The sequence below is a fragment of the Podarcis pityusensis genome (genome assembly GCF_964106645.2).
Source record: "Podarcis pityusensis genome assembly, chromosome: 2".
In the NCBI taxonomy this organism is placed as follows: domain Eukaryota; kingdom Metazoa; phylum Chordata; class Lepidosauria; order Squamata; family Lacertidae; genus Podarcis; species Podarcis pityusensis.
The window spans coordinates 13,482,402-13,503,865 of NC_138029.1; the positions used below are offsets into that span (position 1 = coordinate 13,482,402).

The 21,464-nt window shown below is 45.2% G+C and overlaps 1 protein-coding gene across 4 annotated transcripts in view; it reads left to right on the forward strand.

The window, feature by feature from the left end:
- CSAD (cysteine sulfinic acid decarboxylase) overlaps positions 1–21,464 on the forward strand; it is a 29,986-nt gene that overhangs the window by 6,710 nt on the left and 1,812 nt on the right. For all 4 annotated transcript variants that reach the window (XM_080994710.1, XM_080994712.1, XM_080994709.1 and 1 more), the window contains 12 exons: positions 231–383; positions 1,387–1,513; positions 2,634–2,724; positions 5,209–5,315; positions 6,001–6,116; positions 11,205–11,284; positions 13,046–13,100; positions 13,791–13,907; positions 15,454–15,518; positions 19,049–19,130; positions 20,242–20,441; positions 20,598–20,649. In XM_080994710.1, the coding sequence (XP_080850836.1) occupies positions 258–383; positions 1,387–1,513; positions 2,634–2,724; positions 5,209–5,315; positions 6,001–6,116; positions 11,205–11,284; positions 13,046–13,100; positions 13,791–13,907; positions 15,454–15,518; positions 19,049–19,130; positions 20,242–20,441; positions 20,598–20,649 (1,218 nt within the window). In that variant the 5' untranslated portion in view covers positions 231–257. The remainder of the gene's footprint in view (positions 1–230; positions 384–1,386; positions 1,514–2,633; positions 2,725–5,208; positions 5,316–6,000; positions 6,117–11,204; positions 11,285–13,045; positions 13,101–13,790; positions 13,908–15,453; positions 15,519–19,048; positions 19,131–20,241; positions 20,442–20,597; positions 20,650–21,464) is intronic.

Consider the following 21,464-nt stretch of genomic DNA (forward strand, 5'->3'; position numbering starts at 1 on the left):
TGTAAAGAGTGATGTTTCAGATCAGGAACGTGGTATAGATTGCAGTAACTCGCTGCAGTGTATTCTGGGGTATATAACACACCAATGAAATGATATACCTTTTATTTATTTGTTTGTTCGTTCATTCATGTAACAGAAATTGTATACTGGTTAATCATAACTATCTAGAAATGTTTTACAAGATTTTAAGGGTGATCTGACTTATTGCTTCACGTTGCCCAAACCTGCAGAGACCTGCATAGGAGGTGTGGCTGACAATGGCAGAACATAATGCCCTGTTGTGTCCTGCCTTGGATAAGGTGGCTGGTGAGGAGTTCCTGCAGAAAGCATTCCAGATCATGCTTGAGGAAGGTGTAAGGAAAGGGATGGATGCCTCTGAAAAGGTAAGGCTTTCTTTTTCTTTTTTAATAATTTTTTATTAATTTTCCATTGAACATACATACATACATACCTTATACAAATAAATCACATATTTATCTTAAGTTCTGCCGAGCTTCGGACTTCCCTCCATTCCTTTGGTAAGTATCATATAATTTGTAACATCGCGCATTTTGTATGTTTTACTTTATCTACCATACGCTGTTAGAGTTATTCTAACCCTGCCAGTGTCTTTAAAGTTTTACAGTTGTCTCATATATACATCAAATATTTACTCCAATTTTCTTGAAACTTCTGTTCATCCTAGTCTCTTCGTTTTCCTGATATTCTGGCCAGTTCTGTATAATTTATCATTTTAACCTGCCATTCCAATATAGTAGGTATAACATCCGTTTTCCAGTTCTTGGCCAACATAATTATTGCTGTCGTCGTGGCATATAGAAAGAGACTTTTATCTTTTTTTAAAAAAAATTCCTTTCTTGTCAATCCCAGTAGAAAGGCTTCGGACTTTTTTTGGAAAAGTATATTTAAAGATTTTTTAAAGTTCATTGTAAATTGATTCCCAGAAGCCCTTCACTTTACCACAGGTCCACCACATGTGGTAAAGGTCTCCCTCTACCTCTCCACATTTCCAACATTTCTTGTTTTTCATTCTGTACATCTTTGCCAGTTTTACCGGCGTAAGATGCCATCTATAGATCATTTTCCATAGATTCTCCTTCAATGCCGTACAGGCCGTAAATTTCATATTTACATTCCATAATTCCTGCCACGCTTCTAATTCAATATTATGTCCAAAATCAATGGCCCATTTAAGGCTTTCAGGGCTCATTCTCACAAACTTGGGGTTGTTCTTATATAATGGTGTATTTATCCAATGCTTAATTACTGGCTTAATTACTGGCATAACGTGAGGATGGGACTATGTTATTTGGCTTTCAAGCATTTATGTGAATGCTGCCTGAACTTTTCAATACGAACTGGCCAACCTGTTTCCTTCCTTGTTAGGTATGTGATTGGAAGGAACCTGAGGAGCTGCAACAAATCCTGGACCTGGATCTAAAAGACGGAGGGGAGCCGCAGGAGAGATTGCTGGACCGCTGCCGGGATGTTATCAGATACAGCGTGAAGACATGTGAGTGCCTGGCACCAGCGTCTCGTTCGTGAAATAGCGTAGTTCCTTCATGTGGAGTAATATGTAGTTCCTGCTCCAGTTAGGTCTTGTTTCCATGGCCTCAAGCCGCAAAACGGGATGCTTCTCATGTTAAGTGACCTGCTGACAAAGCTGACTATCGCCTCCAGTGTAAAGACACATGGATTTAAAATAGCCTATATATGCACAGTAGCCCAAAGGCGATAAAAATTGTGAGCCAAGGGGGTGTGGCTAAAACACCCTGGAATTCGCTGTCCTTGTACACATGAAGTCAGAATTCAAGACAAATATCTCTGGTTATGTCAATATGTCCTAAAGGAAACAGCACGTTCTGGCATCTTTTCAGCAAACAGAGACAGCAGCGTTCCCAAGATCAGAGGCAAAGTACAGTGATAACTCGGGTTACAGACGCTTCAGGTTACAGACTCTTCAGGTTACAGACTCCGCTAACGCAGAAATAGTACCTTGGGTTAAGAACTTTACCTCAGGATGAGAACAGAAATTGCACGGCGGCGGCAGGAGGCCCCATTAGCTAAAGTGGTACCTCAGGTTAAGAACAGTTTCAGGTTAAGAACAGACCTCCAGAACGAATTAAGTTCTTAACCCGAGGTACCACTGTAATTAGTGCTTTAGAAAACAAGCGTTTTCTAGGGTTGGGTGATATATCGTCCAAAACCGGTTTGAAGTCCATGATATCAGTTTCATAATTTTTGACCTGGCAATTTATTGCGAACCATGATGTGTGTGTGCGTGTGTGTGTGTGTGCGTGTGTGTGCGCGCTATGCAAAAATCACAGTGCGGGGGGAAATGTGAAGCCAGCCAATGCCTCTACATAGCTCCACCCTTATTTCAGACATTGAGATATATCAGTATATCGCGATGTTTAGCTGGTGATATATCACAATGTTGAAAACCAGTTATTACCCGGCCCAAATGCCTTCCTGCTGTACATTTCATTCATGCCCTGTGTAAAAGAGTGTGTTCCCCACACACCACTTCCAAAAAGAGAATTATATTTGGTATGATGTGATTGTGCTGTAGACTGATCCAAAGTAGCTTCAGTTCAGCATAGCTACATACTCTTTTACTCTTTCTTTCTCAGGTCACCCGCGATTTTTCAACCAGTTGTTTTCAGGACTTGATCCCCATGCTTTGGCCGGACGGCTGATCACAGAGATGCTCAACACCAGCCAGTATGTGTTTGCACTTTTCTGATGAAACCATGGCGCTAAAATAGGTTGCAGTGGCTCTCTTGGGCTCAGTACGGATTATTGTTTTAAAAAGAGCTGAAAATGGTTAGATTGAGTAGATTAGGGCGTTGCTTCCTAGGGTCTACCCTCATATTTATTTTGTCCTCTGCGATCAAACAGGGTTTGCAGGTTCTTGAACTGCAGAACTCTTTACCAGAGGCAAAAGTGGTCTTAGTGTACATACAATCATTTTCCCCAAAGAGCTTTCAACACTGAAATACATGTCTTTTTATGTATATATTTCTATCCTTATCCCTTTCTATATACAGTCGTACCTTGGATCCTGAACACCTTGCGAGTCAAACATTTTGGCTCCCAAACACCGCAAACCCGGAAGTGAGTGTTCTGGTTCGTGAACGTTCTTTGGAACCTGAACGTCTGACGTGGCTTCTGCAGCTTCCAATTGGCTGCAGGAGCTTCCTGCAGCCAGTCGGAAGCCGCGTCTTGGTTTCCAAATGTTTTGCAAGTCAAACGGACTCCCGGAATGGATTCTGTTCAACTTCTGAGGTACCACTGTATCTGTATCTCTATCTAGTGCTTTTTGGGGGTTAAAAAAATTGAGGTGCCAGTGTTCATATATGACTAGAAGGGCCATGAGTATCTGCACAAAATGGCTGCCATGGGCAGCAAAAAAGAGGTTCGTGGTACTCTGTAGCGATGAGTACCATCACAAAAGCCCCTCCCCAGTGTGGTGTAGTGGTTAAGAGCAGTGGACTTGTAATCTGGGGAACCGGGTTCGCATCTCCACTCCTCCACATGCAGCTGCTGGGTGACCTTGGAGAATGTTGGCCGCTTTGAGACTCCTTGTTACCTGCCAAGCTTGGGGAACAGTGCTGGCTAAACTGCAGAGCTGGAACAGCCAACAGGAAGATCTTGTTGAACCTCACGCTCCAAGGCAGATGATTAAACTGGCAGCGACTCCACTGCTGCTAAGGTAGCTAGGTTCTCATGATGTGGCTGTGGTGGCTGCTACTGCAGACCCTCGACGCGTCCCTATTTTCCAGGGACAGTCCCAGATTTGCAGAAGATGTCCCAGTTTCTGATTTGATCCTACAATGTCCCAGTGTGGTGTAGTGGTTAAGAGCAGTAGTCTTGTAATCTGGGGAACTGGGTTCGCGTCTCCACTCCTCCACGTGCAGCTGCTGTGCTTGGGCTAGTCACACTTCTCTGAAGTCTCTCAGCCTCACTCACCTCACAGAGTGTTTGCTGTGGAGGAGGAAGAGAATGGAGATTGTTAGCTGCTTTGAGACTCCTTAGGGTAGTGATGAAGCGGGATATCAAATCCAAACTCTTCTTCTTCTTCTTCTTCCCCCCTCACTAATTCCATCCTTGATCCTGGAAGGAAGTGCGCATAGCAGTTTTCTAAGTGAGCCACCTCCTGTGATGCAGGCAAACTACATATTTCTGATAATACAAAGTTGTGGGGTAGAAACATGACACAGTTGTATTCACATATTCGCATCCATGGCAAGGAGCAACTATTAAGCCAGAGCAGCCCTAAGTAAGCCCTAAGGTGGTGATGTCACAGGACAGGACATCATACTTGCACTCCCCCACCCCGCCAAGCTAAAGAGATAGATGTTGGCTGTCAGCACCCATGCAGTTCCTCATATCTGGTAGTTTGTTACATATATTCTGCACGCTGCATTACTTAAACGCCACACACTTCTCAGGGGGAATCAGTAGGACTTACAAGCAGGTATTGGAGCCAGTGTGGTGTAGTGGTTAAGAGCGGTAGTCTCGCAATCTGGGGAACCGGGTTCGCGTCTCCGCTCCTCCACATGCAGCTGCTGGGTGACCTTGGGCCAGTCACACTTCTCTGAAGTCTCTCAGCCCCACTCACCTCACAGAGTGTTTGTTGTGGGGGAGGAAGGGAAAGGAGAATGTTAGCCGCTTTGAGACTCCTGAAGGGGAGTGATAAAGCGGGATATCAAATCCAAACTCTTCTTCTTCTTCTTCTATTGCACTGTTGGGCTCTGTTGTGGAGGCATGGCGTTTTCAGAGCACTCAAAATTCAGAGTTTTTGTATCCGGGGAAATAGAGTGCTTCCTCCATACCTCAGAGAGCATGTCTGTTCATAGTGTGATTGTCTATCCCTGCGGAATGAGATTGTCAGAATAGTTCAGTGATAGAACTATGCCCAGGTCATTTTGTGAACTGTTTTACTTTCTTTTGTTATTTTTTTCCATTTTAATAATATTTTTTTCAGCGGCTGTGTGCGCCCTGCTAAGGGATGAAGGTCTCATCTATTAGTACAGTATAATTCCTTGGATTCCTGATAGGCCTGCCAACGTCCCTCCAACCATTCGCCAACCACTCTTTACTTCCTAGGCACCTTTCCTAGGTGAAACTCCCCGATACCTACTTGTGACATACAATTGCAGGTATATGACTTGGACCAAAACATCATCTCGCCTTGTGTTCTAGGTACACGTATGAGATTGCCCCTGTGTTTGTATTGATGGAGGAGGTGGTTCTGAAGAAGCTGCGGGAGCTGATTGGCTGGGAGGAAGGGGATGGGCTCTTTAGTCCTGGTGAGTGATATTCCTTTCTGCGTGTTCTAGGTCAAATCTGCAACAGTACCTTTACAGAGGGCTGTATATTGTCCACCTGAAACAGATTTAAGCCCACCTGGACAGTGGTCTGAAATGATGGGAATTGTAGTCAAATAACATCTCGTGGCCACCACGATGGCTATGGCTGCCTCTGGTCTGCAACTTGTTGCACCGAAAACAACTTGGAGTTTCGCTTTAGGAATCCCTTACTAACCTTGATATTTGACATTATAATTGCCATTTATAAGTGAAAGCAGGCAATCTTCATGCTCTTTCTTCTCTGCTGCTTCTGACTTTGCATGGATTCTTAACTACTTGCATATTTTATTCTGGTTTTGCTAGTAATGGGGATGGCTAAGCAAGTGTTTCACCGCTTCCCTATCCACTGGAAATCTTCTTTCATTCCTCCTCTGGCTTCTGAGATTTTAGCAGCCATTGTCCATTTTTAACCTTCACAGCCACCAAGCCTAGGAACTTGCTCCCTTGGGTTTTTTTTGTTGGTTTGTTTTAATGGAAGCTGAAATCTGCACCCGATGATACATTCTGAATCTTTGCTGTGCTCCCACAGAATTACGGCATACACATATACCTGGCTATGAGTGCATTAAATAGCATAGAAATAAATAACCTTAGACCATGATCTCTCTGGGCTCTTTTTTTGCAGGGGGCTCAATCTCCAACATGTATGCTATGAACGTGGCACGATACCACCGCTTCCCAGATTGCAAGCAGAAGGGTAACTGGGCAATACCGAAGCTGGCAGTGTTCACTTCGCAGGAGGTATGTTACTCTTCTGAGTTGTTTGTTTGTTTGTCTGTCTGTTTGCTGCCTGATATTTGACTGTGCTGCAGGCTTTCCAGAGGCCACCCAAGTGGTCCTGAATGGGGTAACTGTGCCCCTGAAGGACCAGGTACGCAGCCTGGGAGTCATTTTGGACTCACAGCTGTCCATGGAGGCGCAAGTCAATTCTGTGTCCAGGGCAGCTGTTTACCAGCTCCATCTGGTACGCAGGCTGAGAACCTACCTGCCCGTAGATTTTCTTGCCAGAGTGGTGCATGCTCTTGTTATCTCCTGCTTGGACCACTGCAATGTGGGGCTCTTTGAAGGTGACTCAGAAAGTGCAATTAATTCAGAATACGGCAGCTAGACTGGTGACTGTCTAGAGCCAGTGTGGTGTAGTGGTTAAGAGTGGTAGTCTCCTAATCTGGGGAACCGGGTTCGCGTTTCCGCTCCTCCACATGCAGCTGCTGGGTGACCTTGGGCCAGTCACACTTCTTTGAAGTCTCTCAGCCCCACTCACCGCACAGAGTGTTTGTTGTGGGGGAGGAAGGGAAAGGAGAATGTTAGCCGCTTTGAGACTCCTTAAAAGGGAGTGAAAGGCGGGATATCAAATCCAAACTCTTCTTCTTCTTCTGACTGGGAGCGGCTGCCAGGACCATATAACACCGGTCCTGAGAGACCTGCCTTGGCTCCCAGTATGTTTCAGGGCCCAATTCAAAATGTTGGTGCTGACCTTTAATGCCCTAAACGGCCTCAGCCCAGTATACCTGAAGGAGCGTCTCCACCCCCATCATTCAGCCCAGACACTTTGATCCAGCGCTGAGGGCCTTCTGGCGGTTCCCTCACTGTGAGAAGTGAGGTTACAGGGAACCAAGCAGAGGGCCTTCTCAGTAGTGGCGCCTGCCCTGTGGAATGCCCTCCCACCAGATGTCAAAGAGATAAACAACTACTCTACTTTTAAAAGACATCTGAAGGCAGCCCTGTTTAGGGAAATTTTTAATATTTAATGTTCTATTGTGTTTTTAATATTCGATTGGGAGCCGCCCAGAATGGCTGGGGAAACCCAGCCAGATGGGCGGGGTATAAATATATGAAGATGATGGTGATGATGATGATGGAACTCACAGACCACAGTTTCAAAAACCCAGCCTTAGTCCATAGTTAATGCCATTCCCATTTCCACTGTGTGTGTTTCTCCTTCTTGCATACTGGATCAAGTGAACTGTTGTTTGAGAAAGCTAGAGTCAAGCAATGTAGTTGAGATCATAGAATCATAAAACTGTAGTATTGGAAGAAACCCTCGACGGTCTAGTCCAACCCCTGACAAATAGACATTCCGTTGTGGCAACCATAACCTAGGTTTAAGGTGCCATTTGATGCCTAGTTTATGTGTCTGAGTTTCCAGCGCTGGTTATGGGTGGCCAGCACTTCTCCAAATGTATACACAGCAAATTTTATGATGGCTTCTGTATTATCCCAGACATGACCAGTTCCAGCACTGGTGCATATGTGTGGGTATTGTGGCTGTGGCTTCAGCCTTGCCCAGACCTCAAACCTGAGGTCTCCTTGGAAGTGGAGCAGGGGGAAGACTGCTGTACACGTTCTCAGCTGGAGGGCCTTTGCTACAGCTATGCCATCCTCAGGCTGTTATTTTAAGATTACCCAGCCCTGCATCACCTATAAGTGAAGAAGCCAAGTTACTGATTAAGTCTGCCTAGTGAAAGGATTGAGAAATCCCAGTGTTAAGTTTGGATTAGTGAAGGATTAAACCAATATTCTTGTATAATGTTTTATTTCAATTCTGAGCTTCTTACTAGTGGTTTCGCTTTCCCCAGCTGCTTCCTCTTTACCATATACTTCTTTTGAATAAATTATTTAATTGGATTTCTGGGGCGGGCCAATATCTGCACGCACTCAAGGGCTGCTTAACCTCACACATGGCTTTGGCTGCTGGGGCTACACTGGGAGAGCAGAGACAGGCTAAAGTTGTCAAGAAGGAGCCTTGGAATGCAGCCAGCTGTTCCCCTACTTCTTTCCCCTGCCCTATAATTTTTATTAAATTTTCTGTTTTACATTTTAGAGTATTCATTTAAACAACCTTAAAGTATCCATGACTTCCCTTCTTCTCTTTCCATGGTTCATTTTGCACAACAAAAATCCCTGCATATTTTACATACCGTATTTTTTGCTCTATAAGACTCACTTTTTCCCTTCTAAAAAGTAAGTGGAAATGTGTGTGCGTCTTATGGAGCGAATGCAGGCTATGCAGCTATCCCAGAAGCCAGAACAGCAAGAGGGATTGCTGCTTTCACTGCGCAGCGATCCCTCTTGCTGTTCTGGCTTCTGAGATTCAGAATATTTTTTTTCTTGTTTTCCTCCTCCAAAAACTAGGTGCGTCTTATGGTCTGGTGCATCTTATAGAGCGAAAAATACGGTAAACTAAACCATTCAGTACCTTGGTTTGCATACGCTTTGGATTACAAACACGTCAAACCCAGAAGTGTGTGTCCCAGTTTGCAACCTTTTTTTGGATGACAACCCATTTATTTATTTATTTATTTATTTATTTATTGATTATGAACAAAAAAATTTTGGAGGCCCCATGGGCGAAAGTGCACCTTGGGTTACAACCTGTTTTGGTTTACAAACAGACCTCCGGAACGGATTATGGTTGTAAACCAAGGTACCACCTTACAGTGGTAGCTCGGGTTAAGTACTTAATTTGTTCCCGAGGTCTGTTCTCAACCTGAAACTGTTCTTAACCTGAAGCACCACTTTAGCTAATGGGGCCTCCCACTGCCACCGTGCTGCCGGAGCACAATTTCTGTTCTCATCCTGAAGCAAAGTTCTTAACCCGAGGTACTATTTCTGGGCTAGCGGAGTCTGTAACCTGAAGCGTATGTAACCCGATGTACCACTGTATTCCATTATTACATCCATCAAAATTTATTTACACTGTTGGATTTATCTTAATGCTGCCCACGTTTTCAGGTGTGCACAATTTCCCCCCATATAATCAATAAACATTTTCCAATCTTCTTTAAACGTATGTTCTTCTTGTTCTCTTATTCAATATGCTAAGTCTGCAAGCTGCGCATATTCCAACAGTTTAAGTTGCCATTCTGCTTTAGTTGGGACCTCGCTCGTTTCCCATGCTGTTCCCCTACGTCTAAATATTTTGCCTATTTTGAACTTAGAATGTATTGTTGAATATTTTGCTGATACTGTACTCACATGTGGCATTTTAAGGATTTCTAGCTGCCTTGAGTATCATAGCAGTCATTTCCATATTTGTATCTATTTATACCATATGCAAGCTTTATGCTAATATGTGGTATCCTCGTTTGTCCTATAGCGTGCCCTGTTTTCTGGTGATGTGCCACCCTAGCTTAATTGTGCTTGTGTTTGTTTATAAAATTCATTGATTGCCTGTTGTTGAGTTTTCTAAAAAAAAGCACTCTCAACGGAATTTATTAATCAATAACATTAAATAATTATTCGGGGGGGGGGAAGCTGCATGGAGCTAAGGGAAATCACTTCAAATGGACCCCAAATGATCAAATTGTATTAGACCAGGGGTCAGCAAACTTTTTCAGCAGGGGGCCGGTCCACTGTCCCTCAGACCTTGTGGGGGGCTGGAGTATATATTTTTTTGGGGGGGGGGGGAATGAACGAATTCCTATGCCCCGCAAATAACCCAGAGATGCATTTTAAATAAAAGGAAACATTCTACTCATGTGAAAACACGCTGGTTCCCGGACCGTCCACGGGCCGAATTTAGAAGGCGATTGGGCCGGATCCTGCCCCCGGGCCTTAGTTTGCCTATCCATGTACAGTGGTACCTCGGGTTAAGAACTTAATTCGTTCTGGAGGTCTGTTCTTAACCTGAAACTGTTCTTAACCTGAAGCACCACGTTAGCTGCCGCTGCACGATTTCTATTCTCATCCTGAAGCAAAGTTCTTAATCCGAGGTAATATTTCTGGGTTAGCAGAGTCTGTAACCTGAAGCGTATGTAACCTGAAGCGTATGTAACCCGAGGTACCACTGTATTAGACAGCTTCCAATAGAGGTATCAGTCCATGGTGGCTGATGCCCATTGGTGCTGCTAGGGCAGAAGCCAGAGGCCAACAGGAGGTGGCGCCAGAGAGCCGATGACATGCAGAGTCAACTAATTCCCTGATAAGTTCTATAAGGGCAAAACTGAGACTGCAGAGGCGGAAGCTGAGAGGCAGTGCCACCCATTGGGCTGGTTGTTAGAAGTTACAAGACCCACAGATGGGTGTTTGCTGAGAATAGGCTACGGTTGGTGGGCCAGTGTCTTATTAGCCCCAAATGGACCAGCCTCTGCTAGTATCCTAGGTCAAATCTGTGTCCAGGGCAGCTGTTTACCAGCTCCATCTGGTATGCAAGCTGAGACCCTACCTGCCCGCAGACTGTCTCGCCAGAGTGGTGCGTGCTCTGGTTCTCTCCCGCTTTGACTACTGCAATGTGCTCTACGTGGGGCTACCTTTGAAGGTGACCCAGAAACTACAACTAATCCAGAATGCGGCAGCTAGACTGGTGACTGGGAGCGGCTGCCGAGACCACATAACACCAGTCTTGAAAGACCTACATTGGCTCCCAGTACGTTTCTGAGCACAATTCAAAGTGTTGGTGTTGAGCTTTAAAGCCCTAAACAGCCTCGGTCCAGTATATCTTAAGGAGCGTCTCCACCCCCATCATCCAGCCCGGACACTGAGGTCCAGCACCGAGGGCCTTCTGGTGGTTCCCTCACTGCGAGAAGCCAAGTTACAGGGAACCAGGCAGAGGGCCTTCTCGGTAGTGGTGCCCGCCCTGTGGAATGCCCTCCCACCAGATGTCAAAGACTTTTAGAAGACATCTGAAGGCAGCCCTGTTTAGGGAAGCTTTTAATGTTTGATGTATTACAGTATTTTAATATTTTTTTGGAAGCCGCCCAGAGTGGCTGGGGAAGCCCAGCCAGATGGGCGGGGTATAAATTATTGTTGTTGTTGTTATTATTATCATCATCATCATCATCATCATCATCATCATCCTCTAATTCCCTCTTTTTCTGACTTCTCTTCCAGTGCCATTACTCCATCCAGAAGGGAGCGGCTTTCCTGGGAATTGGCACAGACAACATCTACCTTGTTGCTGTTGATGAAAAGTGAGAGCTTCCATTGGAAACCCTTGTGAGACCTGACCCGGCCCAGGCCTCCTGGCACTGCCAGTGGACCATCTAATAAAATAATTTGCCCTGAGACATGATACCTACCTACCAAATGCACCTTTAACAGATGCCTCCCCTGGGAAATACCCAAGGACAGAGACACCATTGCTTATCTGTGTTTTTCTTTTTCCTTTTGTTTCCAGATTCCCTCCCCCTTCCCCAATACTTAATGGAAAATGACCGTATTTTTTGCTCTATAAGACTCACTTTTCCCCTCCTAAAAAGTAAGGGGAAATGTGTGTGCGTCTTATGGAGCGAATGCAGGCTGCGCAGCTATCACAGAAGCCAGAACAGCAAGAGGGATTGCTGCTTTCGCTGCGCAGCGATCCCTCTTGCTGTTCTGGCTTCTGAGATTCAGAATATTTTTTTTCTTGTTTTCCTCCTCCAAAAACTAGGTGCGTCTTGTGGTCTGGTGCGTCTTATAGAGTGAAAAATACGGTATAACCCCATAGAAATGTACACAGTGATTTCGCAGCTAACATAGGAGCTGATAATGGAGGATAGAATTTAGCACCCTGAAAACCAAAGATTTATTTTTATTTCTCTTCTAGTCCTCAAGACGGAAAAGATGTTTCCCTCAAATTCTTTCCAATGACAAAAAGTTCCGAAAAGGTTAAGGTAGTTGCATTAACACTGGAGTTGCATCAAGAAGTCTTTAGGCCAGTGTGTCACTTTGCACTTTGCCTTTGAAACAAAGTTGGCAGAGATTTAAAACAGGCCTCCCAAGAGGTTGAATGGATCATCCTTTAGTGGTTGATCTGCACAAGCTAATGTGGAACAGGTATATGTGGATTTTGCCATTTCGGATTGCAGGTAGGGGATCTTTTTCTCGGTGCTTCCCCTTAGGAAAAATATCTTCCCGGACGTGGAAAAGCAATGCTTCATAGAGAGGGCCCGCCTAGAACTCCTTCCCCCAAAGGCACTAGTTTACTTTTTTTTTCTTTCTCAAAAATTTTATTAGTTTTCACAATATTATAAACAAACAAACACACACACACACACACACACACACAAAACAAACAAACAAAAATCATAGCCTTATTGAAAATTCCAGTTATTAACTTTGTTAAGTGACTTCCTCGCTTCCCCTTGATTGAATTTCATTGCATGTCCTTTTAACGGTTTTCCAAATCCCAATTTTTATGAAATTTAACTTAAACATTAGCATCCTTAGATCTTCACCTTATGGAATTAAACATATTAATTCATCACTTAACATAAATAAAATCCTGAGCCCATTAAGTATCTGCAAGCTGTTTTCAGTTAGTTTAACACAGCAAATTTAACTAAATAATCATTAAATTTATTCCACTCTTCCTGATACTCCTCCTCCTTCTGGTCGCGGACTCTTCCGGTTAGGTTGGCTAGCTCCGAAAAATCCATCATCTTCATCTGCCATTCTTCTATTGTTGGTAATTCTTGGGTTTTCCACTTTTTAGCTAACAAAATACGAGCAGCAGTTGTGGCATACAAAAATAATTTAACATCTTTCTTGGGCACAAAGGCACTAGTTTTCTGTGTGCACAGGGACTTTTGAAACAGGGAGTCGTTTGACCACGAGATTCTATACCTGCTGCAGCTTGTAGTAGCACATTCCGGGGCAAACATGCACCACACGATTCTGCTCCTTGCATAGGTTGGTTCTAGAGGTGGATTGTCTTAAGGCTCACTTCTGCCACTGCTTTCTTTCTCCTTCAGGGGAAAAATGATCCCTGCTGATCTGGAGAAAAAGATCAACCAGGCCAAATCTGAGGTAGGTTTCCTCTGGACGGTGAAGAGGGCAGAACTGAGAGCACAGGACATTTTCCTTCATAATGCTCCACTCTTTTTCTGAGGACTTGCCTACTTACACCTGAAGGAGCTTCTCTACCCCCATCGTTTAGCCCAGACATGGAGGTCCAGCTCCAAGGGCCTTTTGGTGGTTCCCTCACTGCAAGAAGTGAGATTACAGGGCCTTCTCGGTAGTGGCGCCCGCCCTGTGGAGCGCCCTCCCGTCAGATGTCAAGGAAATAAACAACTCTCTGACTTTTAGAAGACATCTGAAGGCAGCCCTGTTTAGGGAAGCTTTTAATGACTGATGTTTTATCGTGTTTTTAATATTCTGTTGGGAGCCGCCCAGAGTGGCTGGGGAAACCCAGCCAGATGGGCGGGGTATAAATGATAAATTGTTGTTGTTGTTGTTGTTGTTGTTAACAGCGGTGTCTAACCTGTTACCAAACATGATCAGAGAGAGACATAGAGTGGGGGAGGGGATGTGTGTTGTTGGGAGACACAACATCCTTGTAATGTTCACAGAAAATCAGCTCTAGCCAACCCAGACTGCTCTGGCTGGGGCTGATGGGAGTTGTAGTCCAAAACTTCCGGAGGGCACCAGATTGGCAAAACCTGCGCCAGCTATACTTCCCGTCTGTCAATGCCTGCTCCTGATGTTCTTCTTTTCCAGAGGGCATTCCCCTTCTTTGTCAATGCCACCTGTGGCACCACCGTCCTGGGAGCCTTCGACCCCGTGGCTGAGATTGCGGAAGTGTGCGCAAGGCACAAGATCTGGCTTCACGTTGATGTAAGTGCGGCATGCTGAGGGATTGGTGCCCTACAGATCCTTGGGGATGGCAGGAGGTGCTTGTTATAAGTGTGTCTGAGAGAGAAAATGGGGAGGGGTGTGTGTGTTCTGTGTCTTTTAAACCCTGAATGCCACCCAGACTAAGGATAGAAGATGGTCCTTAGAGACAGGTGGTCCACTTCTGATATATTGGCAGGTGAGGTGGCTTTCCTATCACGGTCCCTTGCTCCTCCCTCCCCAAAACCTCTCCTGAAGTAGCATTCAGGGAGTCGACAGGAGCTGCAGCCGAAAGGTAAAAGCAGCTGTTTCTTCCTGCACTCACAGAGCGACCTTTGTGTACATACACAGGTCTCTTTGGATCTTGACCAGTGATTCATGTCCACGGAATTGCTTTCTGGTGTCATGTGCAAAAAGTAATGTGACGATCATTTCCCCCATGCAATTTTATTTTTTTGGTCCGAGGATGATCTCACAATCCTGTTCCTTTCAGGATGTAGTTGCAAGATTTGCCCCATGCAGAGGTGCAACAGCTAACCTCCTAGGATGAATTGTTCTTTCATGTCTCTGCATTAGAAGCGATTGCGTGCTGCAGGTGCAGGGACGCAACAGACTAACCTGCCCCTATTGAGGACAGACCAGAGCGGTGAATCAGTTGTGCATAGATGTAGCAGGCAACCTGCTTTGTAGGGTGATTACTGTTTAATTATTATCCAAGAGGCAGTAGGGTGGAAGAGGGACAAAAATCAAGGCAGGGAGGAAAAGACCGGGAAGAAAGGTTGGATGTATTCTTCGTATCTGTGATCATTCCAAGTAAGTCCAGCTTTTTGGTTTGGGGGCAGAATTCAGTGTCTTGAGATGCTTTCATCTGGAGCGTGTGATTGCCCTCAAGTTTCTGGCCCTTACAGGCAGGCCCTTAAAGGTAAAGAGACCCCTGACCATTAGGTCCAGTCGTGCCCGACTCTGGGGTTGCGGCACTCATCTCGCTTTACTGGCCCAGGGAGCTGGCATACAGCTTCCGGGTCATGTGGCCAGCATGACTAAGCCGCTTCTGGCGAACCAGAGCAGCGCACGGAAACGCCGTTTACCTTCCTGCCGGACTGGTACCTATTTATCTACTTGCACTTTGACGTGCTTTCGAACTGCTAGGTTGGCAGGAGCAGGGACTGAGCAACGGGAGCTCACCCCGTCGCGGGAATTCAAACCGCCGACCTTCTGATCGGCAAGCCCTAGGCTCTGTGGTTTAACCCACAGCGCCACCTGCGTCCCCTAGACAGGCCCTTAGAAATGCCTTAACTGTTGGTGGCATAGGGGCAAGTTGTGGGCCTGTCCCACAACCAGTTCTCGTGCTCAGTAGATATGCCACGATGAAACAAATCAAATGCATAAACGGGTGTCAGACTCCCATTCCATCACTGGTCAGCTATCCCTGGAATTATGCTCTTCAGGTATTTTCAGATTGGGATTTCTGACTACAGGAGCACCTCATTGACACACTTTGCCCGGATGGGTTCTTAATGACCGATACGCCTCTGTCATTCTCTTGTAGGCTGCATGGGGTGGCAGTGCCCTCCTCTCGCAGAGGCACCGGCACCTTCTGAATGGGGTCGAGAGGTAGGCAATATTTACTCTTGAGTGGGCTTTGAGCTGTGTACCAACAGACCGGTGATGCAAGGGCTGGAATGTTGCGTCCCAAAAGCAAGGAAGGATTGGACTCTGATTAATAAAATACACACGAGGCTTGACCAGCAAGACTCTGGAAAGAAGTGCCAATAATAATCATCTGTCCACCCCTTGGCCCAGGTTGTTTTATTCACAAAAGAACTTTTTACAGTGTTCGTAAGAACCAATCAGATTTCCTCTGAGCATTTAAAAAAAAACACCCACGTGGGACGAAGTTAAAGTTAAAACTACAAAGAGCTAATTTGAGCATGCATACATTCTGGGGTAAATAAAACAGGACTAAAGGAGGAATGCATTCAGCAACCCCGGAGGTCATAAACAAGCAGTAAACATGAGAGGAAGGATGGCAAGGAAAGATTAGGCATCTTTATCACCTCCATGTGAAACTCTGTTTCCTGGCCCTAAGATCTACCTAAACATTAACAAAAGCTACATCAAAGTAACCTACTATCTTTATGTACTGAGGATGCCTGGTCTGTGTTTCAGAATGCTTATACATGCTTGTCAGGCATAGAGAAATGGGCAGCAGAGAAAATGGCAGAGATGCAGAGGCTTGTGGGATTTGATCGGAAATTATTGTCAATGGTCAATGACCCAAGCCCAGTCAACGCAATGCTTTCATTGCGGACACAATGGCTTGTTCCATTTTTCATAATTCCTCATAGCAATCCCACCTGACCCCCACATCGGAAATGCAGATGGATGGGCTGGTGAAGCAGCTCAGCATATACCCGAGCAGCCAGTCTCGAGTCAGCAACTTTATATGGGACCAGCCGGGTGGAATCCCTACATACTTAATCCCCTGCTGATTTAGAATCATAGACTCATAGAGGGTCGTCTACGAATCTCAGCTACAGCAATCCATGACAGATGGCCATCCAACCTCTGCTTAAAAACCTCCAAGGAAGGGGAGTCCACAGGAGTTCCACAAAATGGCGGGCAGTTCCCTTGCCTGGCAAGCTGGCACAGAGAGCAAGGAGCCCTGGATCCTGCCATAACAGGTCCCTGGTGCCCTGTGACAGGTTGTATGTGAGGCTGCTGGTTAAGGGCCAAATATCTCGGCAGCCCAATAGCTTTCAGATAAGACACCTGCCCTGGTAAGCCACTACTTGTCATTGGCCTGATTCATGTTCTTCATTGTTATGTACTGAGTTGAATAGAATCCAAAAGGCAGCAGTCTGATTGGTTCTAGAACAATAGGATTCAGAATGCAGCAGTCTGATTGGTCCTAGAACAATAGGATTCAGAATGCAGCAGTCTGATTGGTCCTAGAACAATAGGGTCCAGAATGCAGCAGCTGATTGGTCCTAGAACAATGCAGCAGTCTGATTGGTCCACAGGAGCCACCCAATCCAGCTCCAGGTGGAAGTGAATCCGCAACCTGATTGGCCTGCAGGTGAATCCCAGAATTAGCCAATCACGTGGGGCCCATTGTGTAAATAATGTATATAAAGCAGACATTCTGGGGGAACTTCCATTCCTCCTCACCACTATGAGCTGAATAAAGAGCATGAAATCCACTCTCAACTCAAGAGTATATTTCATTCATAATATTACTGTCACGTCCAGGGCATCATTTTGCAACAGGCTGCTGCTGGGGTCCAATTCCAGGATGGGTCAAAGGAACCGGTGCCAATAACAAGGCAGGCTGGAAGTCAGGCACTAGATCTGGCAAACATGCATTGGGCAGGGAGGGGGGTCAAAAGCAGGAGATCCAGTCACAGATGGCCTGGAGGTCAGAGATGGGGCTGGTCTCATTGAAAGAGGCTTGGTACAGCCTGGCATGATTTCTATTGGTTATGAAAACATTAACATACACAAAGCTGTTGAGTTGGGGACAGACCAAGAAAGGCATATGTTTTAAAGATTTAGCAAAGTTTCATTTTTTAATTTAAGTGAGGCCAATAACATCTAGACTCTGCTGGCAAGATAAGCCAGCATTTGGAAGGCTTGATATCTGAACAATGAACGATGGTGATGAAGGATGAAACTTGGGCTCCTTAACCCCCTGAAGAAATCTGCAAATGAACAAAACCACAAAAAGAGAAAAGTTTTAATTTATGACCACAGCATATTGTTTCCCTAACCGAGTGGTTGTCAATTGTTCTCTCACCTCCCCCTGTTATTTTAACTTTCATTTGTGTGTGTTTGGTTTTTTTTTTTTTGTAAATAATTTTTATTTAAGTTTTAAACAACAAAGAAAGAAAAGAAAAACATACACAATACATATCTCAAAAAAAGAAAAAAAGATAACAAAAACACACAAAAAAGAACACAATTCAACAATAAAAAACAAAAAACATAACAATTAAAAACAATATCTCTTTTCCATTCCCGTTTTTTTAGTTTGCTTATTTTCTGGACTTCCTCATACCTCCCTCTTTTGTATTCCAATCCAAATTGTTTGTCCAGCAATTTCTTTTCAACTTTTTTAATCCCAATCTTTAACTTTAATATAATATTGTAATATATATCTTCAATTTCTTTAAACCTGATCTTTAATCTTAGTATAATATAACATTAAAATTTTCCCTCTTAATTGTCAGATTTCCATTTCTTTAAACATCTTTAATCCTAATCTTAATCTTAGTCTATCATTAACTTTAACCTGTACAGCTGGAAACCGCTTATTTTCAGTCCAACATCACTCTAACATTCTTTAATTTTACGATGTTTCTGAAGATAGTCTTTGAATTTCTTCCAATCTTCCTCCACCGACTCTTCTGCCTGGTCACGGATTCTACCAGTCATTTCCGCCAGTTCCATATAGTCCATAAGTTTCATCTGCCCATTTGTGTGTGTTTGTGTGTGTGTCTGTGTGTTACAGATAGGTGCCAGACACTTAGGGTGAGCGAATGTATATTGCTGTTGAGCACGACAAGTTGGTTTTGATGGAAAGTTTTTATGCATCTACATTCGCTTGTGAATTCAACTGACCATCTTCATGCTATGGGCTCAGATGGCAGTGCCCACACCAGTTTTGTAGCACAGAGGGCACTCTTAGCTGACAGAGTCTTGCCTGGGAGACCAGAGTGCTGGTGGCACCGCTCCTGCCTGAAGACCTCCACCAGCGCCTTACGGTTACAGTGGATGTCAACAGCCACATACAGTATATGTATTGATCATTCCAAACAACTGTGAATGCCTAAAGAGCCATTGGTGAATGTTGATACTGTTAGCATTTGCCTGAGTCTGTCCAAACAATGGCGGAGTAAGTAAAATATATATTTGGGGCATTCTCAAAATTCACCCAGGGCTGTAAGCCCTGACATGTGAAGGTCAAACTGACAGACGTTTCCTTCTGGAAAAGCCTTGTTTACGTTGCAATATTGCGTTTTCTTCTCCCCCAGTTCGCTCCCCCTTCCCACAACATCGCTTTGCATTTTCTTGCATCTTAGAATAGGATACGTTCCGTGTCAAAACAAGCCGTGATAACGTTGTTCTTCTGTTTCCCTACACAGGGCAGATTCTGTGGCTTGGAATCCCCACAAAATGCTTATGACTGGGCTGCAGTGTTCTGCCTTCCTGCTGCGAGACAGCTCCGTAGGTATTTGGGCTGGGGATGATTCAGCTTAAGGAACTGGCCTAATGTCATGTGAGTGGCAAGGAAGGGAAAAAAAATGAAGAAAAGAGATGGCAGTGTCCCAACCACTTTTTGTTGGAATGTTGAGGGTGGCAGGAGAGGATATATTGTTTATTAATATCTTTCCTAACTTGTGCTAGCAAGTTCCTTTACTTAGCAGAGTGCATTCCCCCTATGCACAGCAGAAAACTGGTTGCAAATTCGTGTGAGTTTCATAACAACAACAACAACAACAATTTATTATTTATACCCCGCCCATCTGGCTGGGTTTCCCCAGCCACTCTGGGCGGCTCCCAACAAAATATTAAAATACAGTAGTCTATTAAACATCAAAAGCTTCCCTAAACAGGTCTGCCTTCAGATGTCTTCTAAAAGTCTGGTAGTTGTTTTTCTCTTTGACATCTGGTGGGAGGGCGTTCCACAGGGCGGGTGCCACTACCGAGAAGGCCCTGTGCCTGGTTCCCTGTAACTTGGCTTCTCGCAGTAAGGGAACCTCCAGAAGGCCCTCGGCGTTGGACCTCAGTGTCCGGGCAGAACGATGGGGGTGGAGACGATATACTGAACCGAGGCCATTTAGGGCTTTAAAGGTCAGCACCAACACTTTGAATTGTGCTTGGAAACGTACTTGGAGCCAATGTAGGTCTTTCAAGACTGGTGTTATATGGTCTCGGCAGCTGCTCCCAGTCACCAGTCTAGCTGCTGCATTCTGGATTAGTTGTAGTTTCCGGGTCACCTTCAATGCGCTTCGCAGGACGAATTTCCCTATGGGCTTGCTTCGCAAGACAAAAATGTCTTGCGAGTCTTGAGATTTTTTCCCGCTTCCCCCCCTTTTTTCTAAGCCGCTAAGCCTTTAATAGCCTTTTAGCAGCTAAGCTGCTAAGCCTTTAATAGCCGCTAAACCGCTAATAGCGCTAATCCGCTAATCCGCTAATAGGGTTGCTTCGCAAGACGAAAAAACCGCTAGATGAAGATACTCGCGGAATGGATTAATTTCATCTTGCGAGGCACCACTGTAGAACGTAGGAACATGTTTTTTTTTTAAATTGTGTTTTGGCTTCTCCTCCCTGGCAGGGCCTGCTGCAGAGATGCCACTGCGCTGAAGCCACTTACCTATTCCAGACGGACAAGTTCTACAACAGGACTTACGACAGGGGGGACCAGACCATCCAGTGTGGCCGCAAAGTCGACTGCTTCAAGCTGTGGCTGATGTGGAAGGCCAATGGCACCAGGGGATTAGAGCAGAGAGTCGACAGGGCCTTCGCCATGACCAGGTGTGCCTTGTGGGGTAAGGGTGGGAGCGGGGTGGGTGGTCTCCCTTTCTCAAAGCCGAGAGACTCGGGATGACACCTCCATTGCCTAGTTGCCAGCAGATGAATGTTACAGAGCTCATCCCAGTTTCCTGGCCTTCTCCTCCTTCCCTCCGCTAGGTACCTGGCTGATGAGATCAAGAAGAGAGAAGGCTTTCAGCTGGTGATAGAGGTAAGAAGTGCCTGAGCTCCAGGACTCAACAGGCCTCAGTCTCAGAATCTGTATTCGGTGGTAGGGCTCAACCCTAGGAGACAATAGGGCGCCCCTAGGCTTGCTGAGACTTTCACTATTCTTTGACTAGTCTTACACCTATGAAGCAATGACAAACCTAGACAGCATCTTAAAAAGCAGAGACATCACCTTGCCAACAAAGGTCCGTATAGTTCAAGCTATGGTTTTCCCAGTAGCGATGTATGGAAGTGAGAGCTGGGCCATAAAGAAGGCTGATCACCGAAGAATTGATGCTTTTGAATTATGGTGCTGGAGGAGACTCTTGAGAGTCCCATGGACTGCAAGAAGATCAAGCCTATCCATTCTGAAGGAAATCAGCCTTGAGTGCTCACTGGAAGGACAGATCGTGAAGCTGAGGCTCCAATACTTTGGCCACCTCATGAGAAGAGAAGACTCCCTGGAAAAGACCCTGATGTCAGGAAAGATGGAGGGCACAAGGAGAAGGGGACGACAGAGGACGAGATGGTTGGACAGTGTTCTCGAACCTACGAACATGAGTTTGACCAAACCGCGGGAGGCAGTGGAAGACAGAAGTGCCTGGGGTGCTCTGGTCCATGGGGTCACGAAGAGTCGGAGATGACTAAACGACTAAACAACGACAACACCTATGAAGGTGTCGTTTATAATGTTGGACCAATGATTCCTCAAGCCCTTAAGCAGTGCAACTGTCTTTGTGGGGGGACCTTTACTAGTCCTCATTGAGGTTATTTTGGAGAAGGCAGGAACTGAACTCAGAGCACTCCACATGCACTCTT